A 19,421-nucleotide genomic window follows, 5' to 3' on the forward strand; every position below is an offset into this window, starting at 1 on the left:
CTCAAAGTTTCAACTTGTCATTTTTTAAATGCATATCTGATCTACATCTCTTAAACTTATCTCCAACTCTTTTACTAAATTCAATTTGGATGGATATGAAGGAGAGAGAGACATGTACTACTCTTCTCTATCTACCCAACCCCATGCATGCAACTTTAATTTCTTTTGGGTTTCAAAAAAGCTGCATCATTCTCTTCTAAAACTTTGTGTATTAATTACAAAGCCAAGCTCTTTAATTTCCTTTCTTATCTCTATTATGGGTATGAAGATGAATTTGTTTTTGTATTATGCTTGAACCTAAAAGGTGATATCTTTGCTTATATATATCAATGATATCACTCCTGTTTAATTTGTACCCTCACAAGATATCAATATTATCGATGAAGAGTTTCGTCTCAAAATTAAACCAATTGACAATGAGAGAGATAGTCTATGTCTATTATAAATCATTGTTAGATCTATTAGCTAGAGACTCAGCTTTGGTTACCAATTTGGATTCTGTTTGTTGTTTTCAAATTCACTCAATCAAATGGATTTAGTGAATATAGGTTTGGTAGTGTTTGGCAGATTTATTTTTTGAAACTGTTTTCGAATTCTGTGATCCAAACAGTGGAAATTTTGAAAACAATATTTCTATGTTTTTAGTGGTTGAACGCTTTAAAATGCATAATGACATTAAAAAAAAAGATAAAACATTGATAAGTATATTATTTCATGTTATAAACTAATTTTTTTTTGGTTAAAATTAAAACATGTAAAATACCAATATATTATATATTATACATTGTAAAATAATAATTATACTTATTAATTTGTAACAAAAATGTTAATGAATTAATTAATATTATTTTAGATTAAACTAAATATTTAATCGGTAACCACTCCCAATTTATAAATACATTACTAAACACACGTTGAACAATTTTTTAAATTGAAATTCAATTGTCAAATCTACTGCCAAACAACATATATCTGAAAACACTAAAAACAAAGAATAGAACTATATTTTTCATTGATTCAGATTTTTGTTTTCTAATCACCAACCAAACACAGCCTTATCGAGAATATCTCATCTTTAGCGAAACATTAACTTAAAATATTAATGTGATATATTCTGTAAGAAAAGAATATCTTAATTCCAATTCTACGACTCTAAATTAAGGAACACAACTCAACTCACAAAAGCTTTAAAGAAACACAAAAATAGAGAGAGATTACTGTGAAAATAAGGGAATCTGCTCCAATTTGCTTCTACTTTCTTTTCAGGGAGTGGATGGGAAGTAACAAGATTCTCACTCTCACATTTACAATTTTACATACACAAAATTCCACTCTTTCCAGTTCATGATGTACATGAGGGCTTCAAAAAATGTCTTTTTTTTTTTAATAATAAAGGAAAAGAGAAGAAGCTCATACTTGTTATATACATGTTTATACTTTTATTAGATATATTAAGATCCATTTATTTATTGAATAAAATGCAAAATAACCAATTAGAAAGTGATCATGTTTAAAAAGATAAAGTAAAAACCTTTATTTATTGATAAAGAGGCAAATTATAGTTTGTGCATTTCAAATTGATTTTGTTTTTTCTTTCAGATCTTGTATCCCAAAAGATTGAAATTAATGAATAGGTTAGAGAAGCAATAGTTGTTGTAGTTAATTAATTACTTCTCTTTTCCTTTCCTTTTTTTAAAATATCTTTCAAAAGTTGTTATGAGTTCAAAGGAAGATTTGGGGTAGACCACAAACTTTCCTTTTTATTTTGTTGGCCAAAGCCTATGGGAGATGACATATTTTGAGATTCTCTCTTTTAATTTGCCCTAAAAACTCAACAAACAACCCTTCTAAATAATATTCCAATTTGATAGAGAAAATTGTTAAACCCTCAATCTTTCATAAACTATCAATTTCTCTCTTGTAACATCTAACTGTCATAAACGAACAATAACATTATGTCTGCTACAAATGATGACCGTATGTGGATTGCTCTTAATTATAACATGTTATCGTCTTTTACAAAAGAATGACCAACACCCCTATTTCATTTGATTGTCACTTATAAAAAAAATTATGTTTATTTCTCTCTCCTATTTGTTAATAGTTTAATAATGGTAAGATTAATATTAACAAAATACAACTCCAAAACAAATCCTACTTGTTTTAATTGTTTTGGAAACTCAGGCACCAATTACGCATAAGAAGAAGAAAAAGAAAAATATGTTAGCCGACAATTATTATTTTTTTTAAAAAAAAGAGAAAAAATGTATGGATATGTTGGAATTTTGATGGAAAAAGAAGAAAGTTAAATTGAAAAAAGTTGGTCACAGAGAGAGATCAGTTGGGAGACTGCATCGAATTCTCTTGCACTGAAAAACACCAAAAGAAAAAAAAGAAAAAAAATGATAATGATGATGGTTGGTCACTTTCTCAACCACTCTTCTGTTATAAGCTTCCAATCCTCAACTTTTCTGCACATTCTCTCTCTCTCTCTCTGTGTTTTAGGGTTTGTGGAGGAGAGAGAGAGATATCATGAAAAAAACTAACCAAGGACAGAGAGATTCTTCCTTGTGATGACACGTGTCCAATTATTCCCTCCAAATCGTCCTTTTGGATATCCTTTCTGTCTGCACCAAATATATTTTTTATTATTGTTATTATTTAGTTTGAAGAATATTCTTCCACTCTCAGCCCCCATTTTCTGACTTTCCTCTCTCTTTTATATCTCTTAGTCACCTTCTAATATGCATTACCGTTGAGTTGGTAAAAGACCCTATCCATGGTATATAAGAGAAATCAACTATTTTCATATAGGTACGAGACTTTTAGGTGAATTCAAAAGTAAAATTTATGTCGAAAGCAGACAATATTATACCCTTGTGTACATTTTTGGGATACGAGGGTACCATTGCAAACCCTTATATTTTACTCTTATTATACCCTCCTTCTGTTTGTTTACAAGTCAACACATTATTTTAACAGATAGGAATGCTCTCTCATTCATTTTAAATTTGTAAGTCTAGAAGTGTACCTTTTGAAACTTCAAAGACAAATTATGGACGCTAAGCTCAAACCTCATAGACCAAAATTGTATTTTTTTTCCCCCTATTTTATACGTATCCTAAACTCTGATCCAAATACATGTTGTTGAGTGGAGTTGGCTCAGGATCGAGATGATATTTTCTGAAACTACATAGCTAAATATTATTAAAGTATATACATGAGAACCCATGTTAATGAAAATGTCAAAAGACTCATAAAAATTATATATTCAATTCATACACTTATAATAACACAAAAATCTTATTTTCTATCTTTTAGCTAAGTTTTGGTTGTAAAGTTGAAACCCTAGGGGCTCTAATTGAAGACCATCATATTGGGTATTATAATTAAGATAAAAGGAGGGGAAAAAATACTTTATACTTTATACATTAATGTATTTAAAAAAAGAAGAAAGAAGAAAGAAAAATACAATATGCTTAAGTAGTGGTAGATACTTATCATTAAAGTTAAAAAAGATATACGGATGAGAGGAAAGTGAGATTCTATTATTCCGAAACCTAATTAATTACAGCAAAATTATACCTTATTGCAATTTGATAAACTCAAGATCAGAATTTCAAAGCTATATTCAATGGATTGGTCCAAAGAGAAAGAGGAGAAAAAAGAAAAGAAGTTAAGAACAGAACCAAAACTTTATGTTGCATTTATAAGAAATATTCTTAAGCTTTGACAAAAGCCAGCGATGGCTACACTTGTGGGCTATAAGGCCCTCTCCAACAGAATCATTTATTGCTCATTTACAAATAGTTGATGTTAAACCCAAAATTGTGCCATGCAAAAAAGAAAATATTCTCCAAGTTCTTTGCTTTGGGAGATTAATTAGAGATTCGTCATTTCTTCATATCCTCTTGAATTTAATGTTGAGACATCGAGTCGTCGATCTCTATCTTGTATGATATTATAATTACTTTATTAACTAAAACTTGTATGGTGTTGTATCCATATTTATTCTAAATGAAATCTCTAGTATTTCTTCAAACAACTCTAGTTGATGTTGAACTTTGATTGTATCCCACCTTTAATATTAGGTTATTATAATTCATTGGGTTACAATTAAACTAGAAAATAATTCGTTAAATGCTCTAGCTAAGTTCTAGTGGATCAGGGGTGCAAGAGAGAGAAAAAAAACCTATTTGGACTAAATTGATCGAGTTTGTTCAATCAATCTAAACAACACATGTTGGTCGGTTCTAGCTCACATTGAAGTATTCACTAACGAGGGTCTTGCTAAACCTCAAAACAGCAAGGAAATACTCTGTGGTGGTGCAATGCTATTGGCTTCATTCTTTAATGGTTTTGGCTGGAAAGAAACGATCGAAATCAATATCTTGGCCTCATCCTCGTCTTCCAAATCTCCATTTTTTTATAGGATAATTGAAAATCGATAAAATTTAGGTACTTGTGAATAGATATGAATGAAAAAGAAAGAGAGAGAAAATATACTGTTAATTTTTTATTGTCAGCTATAAATAGGAAGATACAAACTACTTACTAGCAAGAACTTGAGTTTTATCCATTAAAAATGAAGTGAATCGACCAATTATACCCTCACTAATTGGAGATTAATTATTTTATTATACAAAATTAAGTAAACTATTTTGTTTGTCATAGTTATAATAATTTATTTTTTGAAAGAAAAAAAAAGAGTTAGATGCTTGTAGCAAAGCATGAATAGGTTGGTATATTAGCTTAAGAAGGTTGACCAAAAGATGTTTGTGAAAGATGGCATCTAAACAGCAATTAGCTATGAGAAGTGGAGAATGGAATTAGAATCACTTTGGTCGGCCTCTAACTCATCTTAAATTTCAAAAAGATGGAGAATTATTCATGCATGGGAACCTCATTAAAAAAAAAAAAAAAAGTACATTTTTCAAAGTGTTAAAATGAAGAGTGGAATTTTCTTTTTCTTTTCTTTTCTTTTCTCTCTCTTTCTTTTTAAACAAATACTAAATTGGCCTATAACCTATTTGATAACTTTATTAGTTTCCTATCAAATGAATCGAAACGTATCATTACCAAAAAATGTGTCAAATTCTAACGTCAAACTTTATGCAATATTTTATCTAACAATGTCAATTTTTCTCTCTAGGAAAGATGTTTATTTTGTCAAATCAACGATTTCATCAATATCTTAATCATTCAAGATGATGATTCATGTTTTGGTATCGATGTGATATTAATTAGTTGATATATATTGGAATAATAACTTAAGGGTTTGCTTCCATGTCAAGATAACTTGGAAGTCCAAATTAAATCAAAATATCATACCCTATATGCAGTATGGGTTATGATATATTTTGTTTAAATTTATAGAGAGACCAGTAACAAGTATAGAATAAAAGTATTCTACCCACTTGTTTTGACCTAAGAATATTAATTAAATTCGAATATGATTTTGTGTATTTTTATCACGAGAGAGTGAAAGACAATTACAAATGTCGGATGAGATTCAAATTTTTTACTTATAAAAAAGGATATCGATGCCTTAACCAATGACATTAAATTCAAGTTGATCTTTATCGTCTTAAATCACCCGTAATAAAATATCTTTATGCAAACTCTTGGTTGAAGCAAATATATTATTGAAAATCAAATAACAGCGAATTTTTCATGAAAGATTTTAATTTGTATACCGGAAATAATTTTAGTATTATTTTCAATGGTTTTAATTTAATTCATATTAAAACAACAAATTACATCAAATAGAATATATATATATATATATATATATGACCTGCTGCTCAAGAACCCACAAATGGATTGGGCCATAATAAGGAGATAAACGATGGGCCAGAAAATTTGGGCCTGGGCCGACTACTTTTCCACTGAAATGAATGTTTCTTAAAGTTCTTTTCCTAACCACCGAACATAATTAACAGGTTTTGTTTGGTCCAACCAGAATTAATGTAACTAAAGAATACATGAATTATTGCTGGTAATTAATTAGGTAATGAGAAATGACTAAAATCCCCAAGTTCAAAGCTCTTTTCCAATTTTGATCAGCAAAAAAAAAAAAAAAAAAAAAAAAGCTCTTTTCCAATTATTGAAATTTACTTTCAAGACAAGAAACTTAATTTTTCTACAGGCTTCAATTCAATCGATTGGCAAAGAAATATGTTCCTCTGGACATGATTAAGGTTTTAATAATTCGTGATGGAAATGATATAGAGATTCAAATAATTAATAAGTTTTTTCTAATTATAATATATGATAGAAATGTATACAGATATCAAATAATAAGTTTTTTAGGTCTCATTAATGTGAAACGGTTTTATTTTCAGTTTTATGGTTTTTAAAAATTAAACTAAACTTGATTGTTTACAAATTATAATTTCCTTGCATTCCATTATCCTAAAAATCACATATGAATTCTGGACTAGATCTCAAAAACTTGAAAATTATTATTTTTTAGTATTTAAAATTTGAATATAATTTAAACAATGTTAGTAAAACTGGATTGCAAAACAAATAAATTGTTATTGGGTAAACAAGCTTACTTTTGTAAAAACAATGAAACTAATAATTAACATAGTTGTTGTCAAGTTAAGTGCAAAAAAACATAAATATATGTTAAGTTAGTGAAAATCTTTGTATAACCAAAATTAATGTAAGAAAATGGTTGTAAAATGAAATTTGTGAGAGAAAATAAAAATGTTTAAAAAGAAGAAGATGATAGATATAATATGTGCATATAGAGGTCGTAGAGATCAGGTTAGTGAGAGTTGAAAAAGAGTAATAAGAGCAAGTGTGCTTTATCGCATTAGAAATTAGTTATCGATGGGGCGTTTGGTAATGTTTCCGTTCCTTTTTTCTGTTTCATTCATTTTAATAAATAAAAATAAAATTACATGCCTCCAACACCTACCGATCCAATAATGATAAAACAATATTTTTCTTTATGTTTTCGAACAAACTCACAAAAAAATAAGAAATTTGTTTTTGTTATTTCCAAAATTTCTATATAGTTTTGAGAATGTTTCTAAAAAATGAGAAATAATAAACCTACATGGTTGTCAAATACTTAGTTTTCTTAATATAATGAGAAATAAAAAATTAAACAAGAAGCGGTAACATCACCAAACAAGCCAAAGAGGCCTTAAGGTCCCTCATTTAATAAAGTTTATTGTCTATGTGTCTAATGTTTTTCAAAACATAAATAAAAAAATCGTTTTATCATTTTTTACTAACAATAAATATTTTGTTTTTCTTTATTAAAAAAAATAATAAACGAAAAACAAGATGAACATTACCAATTTCTCATCTTTTTTAAGTAAATAGAAACAAATTTATGTGCAGGACTTTTAATATTTTTCGTAATAATTTCTTGTTTATGGTTCTCTAGTATTTTAGTTAAAATTAAAAATTTATAATTTTTATATGAAATTTAATTTTAAAAATTAAATATTCAAAATTTGTATGTTACGTTGGTTCATTTTATAAGTCAAGAATGATAAAATGATGCTTTTATTTAAAAAAAATTGGAAAGAAACAAGAAATTGTTGTTGAAGGATGGTGTAGTGGCAAGGGTCTTAAGCCTTGTGCTATCACCTCCCATGAAGTCTTAGATTCAAGCTCGGAAGCCACACACCATCGATTTGGGTAAATTATAAAAAAAAAAGTTAAAAAAAAAAAAAAAAACTAAAAGGCCCTCTTCCATTAAGGGTATGTGAGAGAGAGACGTACAAACAAAAGGGTTTAGGGTTGGTATAGTAAAGGACTTTAGTACAAGAGATGCTGTCTCATTGGTTATGTAATTTTGGGTACAAATTTTGGGATATGGGCAGCTACTTTGGAACGAAGCCATTTAATAAAATATGGAGTAAAAACTTTTACACTATGCTCCAATATATGATCTATAAACTATATTATCTACACAGACTTTGACACTTATATTTATTTATAAATATATATAAAAAATACTTGACTCTTTAATCGTTTATATTATTGTCCTGACCACCATTATATATACGAGAGAAAAATGTAAAAAACAAGTTTTTTCTTTTTAAATAATGAGTTGTAAAATTTTGAATAACCGTGAGGACAAGATTTAGTTGCAGCCAAATATTTTTGGATATAAAATAATATTTAGATACTTACCAATAGGTCTCTTTCTATTTACCATCATTAAAAAATGGGATTTTTTTTAAATAATGTTTTTATTTAAACTTATTTTTAAAATAATGCTGCATTAAATAAAATTAACAAAAAAATGCATTTTTTGAAATTTATTCCAATGCTTTCAAAATTAATCTCTCACTTGGTCATCTCTTGAAGAAGAAGGAAGAAAATTGAACTATCATCCACTGCGCCACTATTTGGTTTACTCCAAAAATTTCTACTTTTTAATATATAATATAATAAATAATAATATTTATTATTTCCCAAAAATCCAAGTGGTTCCATCGTCTCCAAACGGTCTTGGGATGTATTCTAACACATGGTCGTCTCTTCAAGAAACGACAAAATCAGACGAGGCGCCAATAAAGCGCCACGTCCTTCCAACTAATAAAAGTGACATGGTCGTCTTTTGAAGAGACAACCAAGTAGGGGATTAATTTCGAAAGCATTATTTTTGGAATAAATTTCAAAAAATGTATTTTTTTTTGTTAATTTTATTTAACGCAGTATTATTTTAAAAATAAGTTTAAATAAAAACATTATTTAAAAAAAATCCTTAAAAAATGTCCAGCTAGTTATTTTTTGAAAAAGAAAATATATTTTCTCTCTTTTCATTTATACATTTCTATTCCTTAGTTGCCCATTTTTGAATGGTATCTATAAATAATTACGTATATAGATATTATTTATATATTGATGAGAAGTGGTTGCATAATTTGATATGTTGGCATTCATTGATTTGACCAAATATTATTGTATTCAATGGTTAGTACGTTGATCAAGAAATTAATTGTTTAAAACTTTATTTTCCCGAAGGACATTACAAAAGACAACCATTTGAAGAATTCGAATTTCGAAATATGGGTTAAGATAAATAAGTATATATAATATTAAAATAATTTGGGTTGAATTGAATTGATGGAACTTGAAATAGTGAGCAAAAAGGGTATAAAAGAAGCTAGGGTTAGGTTGCATGCCCATGTGCCACATGATAAAAAAAAAAAAGTAAACATTTTTATCTTTTCCAAGTCAATTTTAATGGTACAAATAATGTCCTGATTTGCCCCCTTGGTCTCATTGCCAGCTTGTATGTAACACTAACAAGAAAAAGCTTTGCTTCTCTCTTACAATACCCAAAAAAATAAAAAATAAAAAAAGTGAGAACAAATAAGAAAATCTCTCTAAGAGTTGTGGGAAAAGGTAGTTTTGGTTGGCTAGGTTCCTTTGGGTTAGTATATATAGCTACGTTATCGTCTATTTTGAGTTTAAGATTGTATTGATAATACCCTTTAGATTTATTAAGCTAGCATTGCAGATTTAATTTATTCGATTTTGTTTCTAATAAGTTTCTTTCCTAAACACTGTTAGTTGAATTAATAAGAAAAATTTAGCATACCATGATAAGTGATGGTACGATTTTAATAAACTAGATACATGCATAAAATAAGGGCGGTTAGATCCAACATCCACGCTCACTCACCACCTTTTCAATTGAAATTTATAAAAACTTGAAGAACTAAAGTAACAAAAAGGTCAATATAACATGCATAAGTACACAAATTCTTTAAACAATTATTCATGAGCCAATTGTTCCTTTTGATTGTGATTGAAGGGTAAGACTTGAGAGGTGTTGAATTATATATACACTTGTAATTTTTCATGTTTATAGTGAAAACTACAGTGAGTTTATAAAAAGACAAAAACGTCATAAAAATAGGAACCATTCATATTATTAAAAGAAAGATTCAAACTTGCAAAAATTAATCATTTCATATAAGACAATCAATTAATCAAACTTGCAAAAAATTTTAAAACAATGGATTTTCTTTTTTTTTGGTTTATCATCACTTTCGCTACTTTTGCAGCATAGTCAATTACTCGAGATTCTCGATTGAAATGTACAACTTTTTAATTGTTAGCTATGGTTTTCTTTTCTCTTTTTTTTTTCCACTTGATTTAAGTGTTACAAATGTCACACCGCCAACGTTAGTCAAACATTTTGATAATTTGAAGATGTACAAATAGAAACTCAAAATAATTTATTATGAATTAAAAAAAGACCCTAAATAAGAATGAGAAATTCAAATAAAATAAATAAAAATCTCTTTTGACCACAAGGCCAACTCCCAAGTTTTCCAACCACCATCTTCCATGCCACATCCCAATCACTCCTGATACAGATTTCATTTTCCCTCCCCATCTAGTAAAATCATTGCAAACTAAAAATTAAAAAAAAAAAAAAAAAGAAACCAAATTAATAAAAATAAAAATAAAATAACTTGAAGAAATACAAAGGGAATTGGAAGAATTGGACCACTCCCCTCCCTCAATCACTGAATTTCCCTTTTTTATGCACATTTTGAAGGAGGCCCCACCAACATTCACCATCTTCTGAGCCCTTAACGCCTGTTTGTTTCCCGAGAAAATTCATTTTCACAGACGAGTCTTTTTCTATGGTGTGATGACTCTTGGTGGGGTTCTCGACTCCGCCGGCGGCGTGTTGACGTCGGAGCCCTTGGAAGGGTCATCGGAGGACTGGCGCAAGCCGTCGTCGGTCTCGCTTCTGTTCATATCCTCGATCATCCGTACAACTTCGGGCATGGCCGGACGCTGATCGGGGACCGTGGAAACGCACGACATTGCGATCTGCAGCAACTGAACCATCTCTTCTTCAATGTTGTGGAATCGCAAGAGCTCGGCGTCGAACACCTCGGCGGTCCATTCTTCCCGGACGACGGACTGGACCCAGCGGGGAAGGTCGATTCCTTCCTCTCCGAGGGAGTGCTGATTGGGGGCCTTTCCGGTCAAGAGCTCGAGAAGGAGAACGCCGAAGCTGTAGACGTCGGATTTGAAGGTGACTTTGCGGGTCTCGAGGACCTCCGGGGCACGGTATCCGGCGACCCGGTTGGGCGGCGTGGCGGTGCCGAAGAGAGGGTTGAGGCCGAAGTCGGAGATGCAGGCGTCGTGGTCGGGGCGGAGCAAGACGTTGGATGACTTGATGTTGCCGTGAACCACCTTGCCGGAGATGTGGAGGTGGGCCAGCCCCCTGCCGGCGCTCACCGCTATTCTCATTCTTGAATCCCAGTCCAGCGGGGTCCGCCCGGACCCTCTACTCCCTGCGCCATCAAAATTGTTAACATTACACTTTCGTAATTTAACAAAATCTATCAAAGCTGAAAATCCTATGTTGGAACTCCTACACTTTCATTATGAATTTTAAGGAACGAGTGGGGAGGACAATAGTATCCTCGTACAACCAAGTATCTATACAGAGTATAACTCTCAAAGACTTCATACTAGTGGAGATAATTGTCTCTCTTATATATCTATGATTTCTATTTTATTTAACCAGTGTGAGACTTTGGTTGCATTTCCAACGACGAGAAAGGGAGCCAGAGTTTGGAGTACTACTGAAATTCGGGTTTTGTTTGAAATATTTCTAGCTTGACAAATCCACCCTATAAATAGAAATTCGACATCTTAACCTAAATCCACTTAAATCTAACCCCTCCCAAACACCTATACGTTGGATTTGTGAGGAGAATGCAAACAAAATCTCATGTTTATTCGACGTGGAAATGATCCATGACATATAGATGAAGATAATTATCTCAATTGGTACGAGACATTTTTGAATGAAACTAAAAACAAAATCATAAAAGTTATATCTAAAGCAAACAATATCAAGTTACGACAATCACTTGATGGTATGGAATTTGGAATTAGTTTGTGTGTGCAAGATTTTGGCAGTGAAGGAAGGGGGAGGAGTGGGGACTTTTGTGGAAAGGGGAAAAAGAATGGCAGGGCCAAATTGTACTGGAAAAAGCGTTGGGCATTATCATTTTCAGAAGTGGCAGAAGAAGCAAAGTGAGGCCTGCTTTAAAAGCCTAAAGCCAAGGCTTCAATTATACGTTTAAAGCAACCCAAAAAAAAAAAAAAAAAGAAAACATGTCACCAACTTTGAGCTACAGAAAATCAACACTGCAGTGAGTGACCCATTTCTCCCTGCCTTTCTTTATTCACAAGCCACCCTTTCTTTTCTCTCTCTCTCTATAACTTTTCCCTCTGTCTCTGTTTCTGGGTCATCATAGAAAGAACCACCCCAAGTTTGCATCTCAAGGAAAACAAAAAAAATGAACCAAAAAAAATAAAAAAGAAAAGAAAAGTTTGATTATCATTTTAAGCATCTAATTTTGTTAAATCTCCTATAATTTCCTTGTGTTAACAAATGCTATCTTTATTTTTTTTTAGTCGATATTTAAAACAAAGAAGTCATATGACATTATCATAAAAACTAAAGTCTGGCTTGATTCTTTTCTATTTTTGTTATTGAAAACTCCTTTTTTTTTTTCTTTTGCATATACTTTTTAAGGCAATTTTCAAAATTCAAGTTGAAATTTGAAAACTAAAAAAAGTAATTTTGAAAATTTTGTTTTTATTTTTTGAAATATGGCTGAAAATACAAATGTGTTTCTAGGAGGAGTCAAAACATACCACAAAAATGTGAGCAACCAAATATGATTTTCAAAATAAAATGGTTAATTAAAACTTGAACACCGAATAGAAATGAGGGCTAAAATAGTAATTTAGCATGATGAAGGAGGATTAAACGGGAGAGAAAACATGAAAGAATGCTGAATGTCTGAGAAAACTAAGAATGTCTCACGACAGTGTGGATTTAAAAGCAAGTAAAATTTTGAGCTGGTCGGCATTAAATTTATACCTCAAATATTAAAAAAAAAAAAAAAACACTCCTTCATTTATAATAAATAATTAACACGAAAACTTGAATAAAGTTATTTTCTTATACTTTTTCTCCATTTCTAACATGCTCATAATGTGAACTCCTAACCAAAAAGCACCCCATGCGCTGTCACCCATCTCCATTTTTCCCCCTCAAAATTTCCACCTTCATTAAACCGAAAATTATAATTCCAACCTATAATTTTTTTAAAGAAATATTAATGATGAAATGTAAATAAAAAAAAAAAAAAAGAGGGCAGTTACCGTGGAGGCTCGCCGACAAGCTTCCGGTGGGGATGTAATCGGAAACCAGAAGTTTCTCGTCTTTGGAGAAATAGAAAGCTCTGAAGGGAACCAGATTTTGGTGTTTAATGTTGCCCACAATTTCCATTTGCGTCTCGAATTCCTTCTTCGTCACCACCACATCCTTCAGCCGCTTCACCACCACCGTCGTCCCTTCCTCCAGCACCGCCTTGTACGACGTTCCGACGCTCCCCTTCCCCAGCACCTCCGCCGACGCCCGGAGCAAATCTTCCAAATCGAAGTTGTACACTCCGCCTTCGAAGAACACCAGCTTGTTCCTCTCCCCGGCCTCCACCGATCCCCCCGTGATGTCGTCCTTCGACGACGATGTTCCGGCCTCCGCAACCGCAACCGCACGCGCCGCCGTGGCTGTTGCTGGTGGTTTTGGCGACTTCGAGACATGTTGGCGGGAGCGGTTGCGAATGCAGAGGATGAGGAGGAGGAGTAGAGCGAGCGCGGCGACGACGGAGCCGACGACGATGCCGATGATCGCGGATGTGGAGAGCCGCTTGGATTTTCCACCGCCGGAGTTTGGTGGATTTTCGAATGGGACCGGCGAGGGAGCGGATGGATTGCACGATGGGAACGGCCCGCCGCAGAGATCTAGGTTTCCGGCGAATGAGGAGGCCGGGAATTTCGACAGCGAATTGGGAATGGAGCCGTTGAGATTATTGTGGGAGACATTGAAGCTCGTTAAATTGACGGCGGGAATGGCGGGGATTGAACCGGAGAATCCATTGTTCTGCAGGAAAAATCCACTCAAGTGAGTGAGATTGTCGACAGACGGCGGAATCGGGCCAGAAAAGTTGTTGGAAGACAAATCTAGACGAGTCAAGCGAGTCAAGCGAGTGAGACTCGGGGGGAAGTCGCCGGAGAAAGCGTTGTCCTGGAGGTAGAGATTCCGCAGCATTGTCAAATTGGAGAAATCGGAGGGGATCTGACCGGAGAGACGATTGGAGCGGAGACTGAGAACTCGGAGCTGAGTCAAATCGCCGATGGAGTTGGAAGGAATGGGACCGACAAGGCCGACGCCGGGCAAACGGAGAGAGTAGACGAAGGACTGGTTGGAATCGCACTCAACGCCGACCCAATTGCAGACGGAAGTGGAGGGATTCCATTGAAGGCGATTGGCGTGTGGGGTGTGAGAGAGGAAATTGAGGAGCGCTTGTTTATCCTGAGTGGGCTCGGAGTCGACCCGGCGAGTGAGGAGAAGAAGGAAAAGAAGAAAGGCAGAGTAAAGAGCGAGTGCCGCCATTGATGGGGTTCGGAGAAGGAATTAGAGAAGAGGGAGGGTTGTTAAACCAGAAATGGTTTGCGGGCGAAAAGCCATGAGAGAGAGAGAAATGTAATGTTGTAATGGTGGTGGCAGTAGCAGAGGAGCATTGGAAACGCTTCCTCTTTTTATCTTTTGAAAACTGTCGCAGTGAAATCCAGAGGAACAACGAAGAAGAAGAAGTAACAACGCTTCCTCCCCGTTCTCCCACGCGCTCTTTCGCTCCTGCAGTCTACTCATAGTACTACTCAATTTTACTTTTATAAATAATTATTAAAATAAAATTGTAAATACTATTCCTAAATTACCCTCCGGCCATTTGGGCCACCATTTCGGCAAGGCTTGGGGATGCTAAGTCTTGGAATTTAAAGTGAAATAACTGAGAAATTATAAAGTTCTTGCAATTAAACAATTTTTAAAAAATTACAGGAAATAGAGTTTTAACGGCAGTGTTGAGTTGTAAATAATTTTATATTTTTTTAACCACTTTTTTGAAGGAAAAGAATTTTAATAAAATATTTATGTGTTATTTACATCTTCTTAGAAGGGATTTTAATTTCCTAGTTATTTCGATTCTATTATATCTAAAAGTGATTCTACAAATATTAAATTTTCATAAAGTAATTCTAAATGATTTTCGGTCTATCACTTTTTTGGATATCAATTTTAAAGTGGTTATTTAAAAAAAATGATTACAAATCTATTTGATTATTTGAAAAGTAATTTTTATTTGTTACTAAAAAATAAGTTAATTCAATCACATTCTAACTTTAAAATTATATATCGTGGTATTGTTTACTCCCTAAAATTTAAAAGAAAAAAAACCTCTAAATTCAATGACAAATTATTATTATTATTATTATTATTTGAAAAGCTAAACCCAATTATACATGTAGCATAAATTTCTAGGAATAAAGTTTTCCCTAAACTAAGGCAGTGAAATGCACGCGCTGCAGTTGGAGCGTGGGATTTCGAAAAGCTCGGAGGATAAAACGGCCGTGACTTATTTTGTCGTTCCACTGCAACGCTTGCACATCATACACGTTAAGGGCATTGTGGGGCCAGCAAGATCTGACGGTCCTGATTGTCCCATCGTGTTTTGCTTTTGATAATCTGATCACCTACCCAATCGAAGCAGACCAACCGTTCGATTAGTAAACGGAAAATTAACGGCAGATTTGACTTTGACAAGGGCTTCCAAATCCAACTTCGGTAGAACCCAAGAGCCATATTTCTATTAAGGATCAATAAGACACATAAAAATTAAAAATTAAGTGTAAATTGTAATTAGTGTAATTTTCATCGGTTCAACTAGAGTGATAGATTATAATAAACAAATTTGTTTTAATACCAACCTGAACATAGTTTAATAGATTAAGATTCCTATGTCGAATTTGTTTTAAGTTATAATCGACTTCGAATGAGTTGAGAGGCTAAGTAAAGTGTTTTTTTTTTATATAAACACTTTTTCGAAACAACAATATGTTGGGTTTGCAAGGAGAGTGCAAATAGATTCCCAAATTAGTTAGGAAAGAGAATAATTATGAATAGATAAGAGATGGACAATTATCTTTATTGGTATGATACCTTTTTGATGAAACCAAAAGCAAAGCCGTGACGGTTATACCCAAGACGGACAATATCATATAAGTACCTCTTTTAAATGGAATGTTATTAAACAAACAATTTTCAGTCCTGCAATTCATACCAATAAGTTTTATTAACTTCTTGTAAATCGTATTTACTTCTTATATGTTTATCTTTATAGCTTAATTAGTAAAGTCTAGAAAGTTTATGCATATATTTGAAGATTTATTATCAACTCCAATCTCTTTGGCTGGCGAATGAAAGAAGGAATGTAAAGAACTCTAACGGTCAAGTCAGAAGTCTGTTGTGTAGAGGTGAGCAAGACTCGTGAAAATTTAAAGAGGTAGAGTAAAAGTAGAAAGTTTATTTATTATTCCTTATTTGCCTTTAGTAGATGATTGACTTGTTTCTTATATTAGTAGTTAGTCAAAGAGATACTAGAACACTAGAGTGTTAGTCATAGGAATTTGATTCCTTGACTTTCTCCGTGCAATTTGCTAAACATGACAGAGTGTTTCAGAGTATTTGAGGTTTTATGTCAAAATAGAAGATACACACTTGACCGTTGAGTTAAGTTTAAAGGGCAACACATTAAATATGTATATTATTTTTTCAAGTTGGCTATAACTAAGATAAATTTAAGCTCAAAAAAATGAAGTATTTGTTTGTTATATTATAAAGTGCCAAAATGTAAGATGTGAGTTTTGATTGGTAAAGCTGTATTGAGTTACTTTACAAGTATATTAAATATCTATGATATTGTATAAGAATTCATTCCCATCATGGAAATTATCCCAAATGGAAGAATGAGGTATAAATTTTTGTCTTATTACAATTGTCTGCAAATGCCAACAAATGGACTCCAATTACTCTCTCTCTAATATTCAACTTCTTTTTTTTATTGCCACCTTTGTATTTGTTTTTATTATCATTTTTATTTTATTTATTGGTTGGGTGAGATTCCTCTTTCATCTCATTCTCTCTCTCTAGAATGGTTCTTTTTCCCCTATTTTTCACTACCTATGAATTCTTCATTGCCAATCAATTGCTCTACCCAACAACTTTAATTTTGCACCAGTCAAGGATGTTAATGAACAAAATTTAAAGTTCCAGATATACGATAGTATAATTTTTTTTCCTAAAATTTTAACTTTATTAAATTAAACTAATCAACTATCAGCCTGAATATAGCTCAATTGGTTAAAGCATATTTTCAAATCTCTACCACACATCTACCACACATATTCTTGTGCTAAGAATATTCAATTATATGAATTATATGAACTTAAATAAACAGTGAAATTAATTAATTACCGTTATTAATTAGTTGAGTTTTTTTTTTCCTTTTGAGATTTGTTGTTAATTGTGAGTATTATTATGACTAGATAACGTTATTATTTTTGGGTACTGGGTTTTTTTCGTAATTGTTGGATTATTTTAATGGGTTTTGGCATTTGATCAGGTTTGATCGAACGCTTTCTTTTTAACCTGTTTTGATTTTGTGCTTAGGTTGAAATATTTCAATTGTTGGATTTATGTAGATTAATCGATTAACTTTGATAGTTTTTTTAATTTAATTTTAAACAAGTAGTAAATTTACCACTTATTCAAGCAGATAATTTAATTTGATAAAATTGAAATGTTAAAATCAAGACTTCCTCAATTAAGTACAATAGAAACTTAATCTTTTTCCTTAAAAAGTAAAAATTAGATTGCCTTACCAATACATATTCAAAATTAAAACCAACACCCAATTCTTAGTTAGAATAAAATTTTTATTAAGAATTTTGTTTAAAACTCCATCAACGGACAAATTTGTTAAATTTCAGATACCCATCGTTGGTTCGAATCCTTCCACTCCCATTTACCTCGTAACTGAAAAAGATAAAAACTTTTTTTTTTAATTTAAAAGAAAAGATGTGAAAAGCTTTTTGGACAGCATGTTAGAGAACCCATTCCATCCAATTATAATAAAGCAATATTTGCTCTTCTGGCCATGATTTAGCCATATGGCAGAAATTATACTATTTGGCTAAATCTTTTAGTTTTTTCAAAAAATATTATTATAAATTATTCCCTTTTACAATTTTTAAATAAATAACTCTTTTTTTTCACCAAAATGGGCCCACCTAAGCCTGATTAAATTATGACAGGTCGGATTATTGATAATTGTCTATAACTAACCACATTCGGACAAGATAAGACCTATATTTTTCCTTAATTGTTATTTTTTTTCTTATATCTATCATTAATTTGTAATTTAAAAAAAAGAGAGAGAGAGGGTTTTAGATATGTTTAATTATTTACTTTTTTTTAGTATTTGTTAATCAATATTACATTTTGTAACTAGAAATCGAAATCATTATCGAGGAATCTAACTTATAACTATATAATGAAATGATGCGTTGATGCATATATATTAATTTATAAAAAACAATAATTAATAAGATGATATTATATAGATTGAAGTAAAAATGTGGATTATTTAATATTATGTTAAATTAATGAGAGATTAATATCTAAATGTGAAGTAAGATTCTGACAGTTTGAATAAAGTTTCTTATAAAGGTTTAATTATTTATCTAATATCTTTGAAAAGACACTTAAAATTATTATCAACTTGTTTAAGACCAAACATGATGAAAAGATCAATAATATTTGGCCATATATGATTGTCTTAGCTTAGCATATGAGCATATATCTCCGAGTGATATATGTTGCAATCTCAAATTGTTTTTTTTTTTAATTAAATAGTCTTTCTCTCTCTCTCTCTCTCTTGCATATTAATTTTTTAAAAATATTAATCTCTTTCGAAAATGTATCTGGTTGAATTTAGATCAAACTAAACAATATTGTAGCATTGTAAAAATATATAGAATTTAATTAAATGCGTCAATTATCATGAGATTTCTTCCATAAACTTAGGCTGAAATTTGACAATCATGTTAAATTCTTCAGGCCAAACAAAAGAGCATAATAAGCATAGTACAATTAATCATAATAATCATGTTCAAGAACATTTTCTTTTAAATCTTGGCTGAGTTATGGTATAGGAAGTACTTGTAAGATTTTGCTGAAAAAAAGCGCTTGTAAAATTACTTCCTTTACCCAAGTTAAATCACGGTTGGAAAAAAATAATAATTTAAGCTTATGAAATACTAATGGGGAGAAGTTAGAATACACAATACCTTTTCCTCTGATACCACACGTTAAATCTGTTGGGTTTGTAAAAGGAATACAGACAAAGTCCTACATTGGCTACGGAAGAACATGATCGATGATATGTAGATGAGGACAATTATCTCCATTGTTAGAGACCTTTTGAGTGAAACCA

At 31.8% G+C, this 19,421-nt stretch overlaps 1 protein-coding gene across 1 annotated transcript; it reads right to left on the reverse strand.

Moving 5' to 3' along the window:
* Nucleotides 1–10,203: 10,203 nt before the first annotated feature.
* Nucleotides 10,204–14,795, reverse strand: LOC111012987 (putative inactive receptor kinase At2g26730). The gene is made up of 2 exons (XM_088128103.1): nucleotides 13,189–14,795; nucleotides 10,204–11,297 (listed from the first exon to the last, which is right to left on the reverse strand). The coding sequence occupies exons 1-2, from the start codon at nucleotides 14,480–14,482 to the stop codon at nucleotides 10,633–10,635; spliced, it is 1,959 nt and encodes a 652-aa protein (XP_087984229.1). The 5' UTR covers nucleotides 14,483–14,795; the 3' UTR covers nucleotides 10,204–10,632.
* Between the last annotated feature and the right edge of the window lie 4,626 nt (nucleotides 14,796–19,421).

This window comes from Momordica charantia, assembly GCF_013281855.1.
Source record: "Momordica charantia cultivar OHB3-1 chromosome 8 unlocalized genomic scaffold, Mcharantia_2.0 BLBB01000008.1, whole genome shotgun sequence".
Lineage (NCBI taxonomy): Eukaryota > Viridiplantae > Streptophyta > Magnoliopsida > Cucurbitales > Cucurbitaceae > Momordica > Momordica charantia.

Excerpts from the sequence above, each read along its gene's own strand:
- LOC111012987 (XM_088128103.1), bottom strand. The coding sequence starts at position 14,482 with ATGGCGGCACTCGCTCTTTACTCTGCCTTTCTTCTTTTCCTTCTTCTC. Across the intron at positions 11,298-13,188 it reads CTTGTCGGCGAGCCTCCACG|GGAGTAGAGGGTCCGGGCGG; the intron begins GTAACTGCCCTC and ends TTGATGGCGCAG.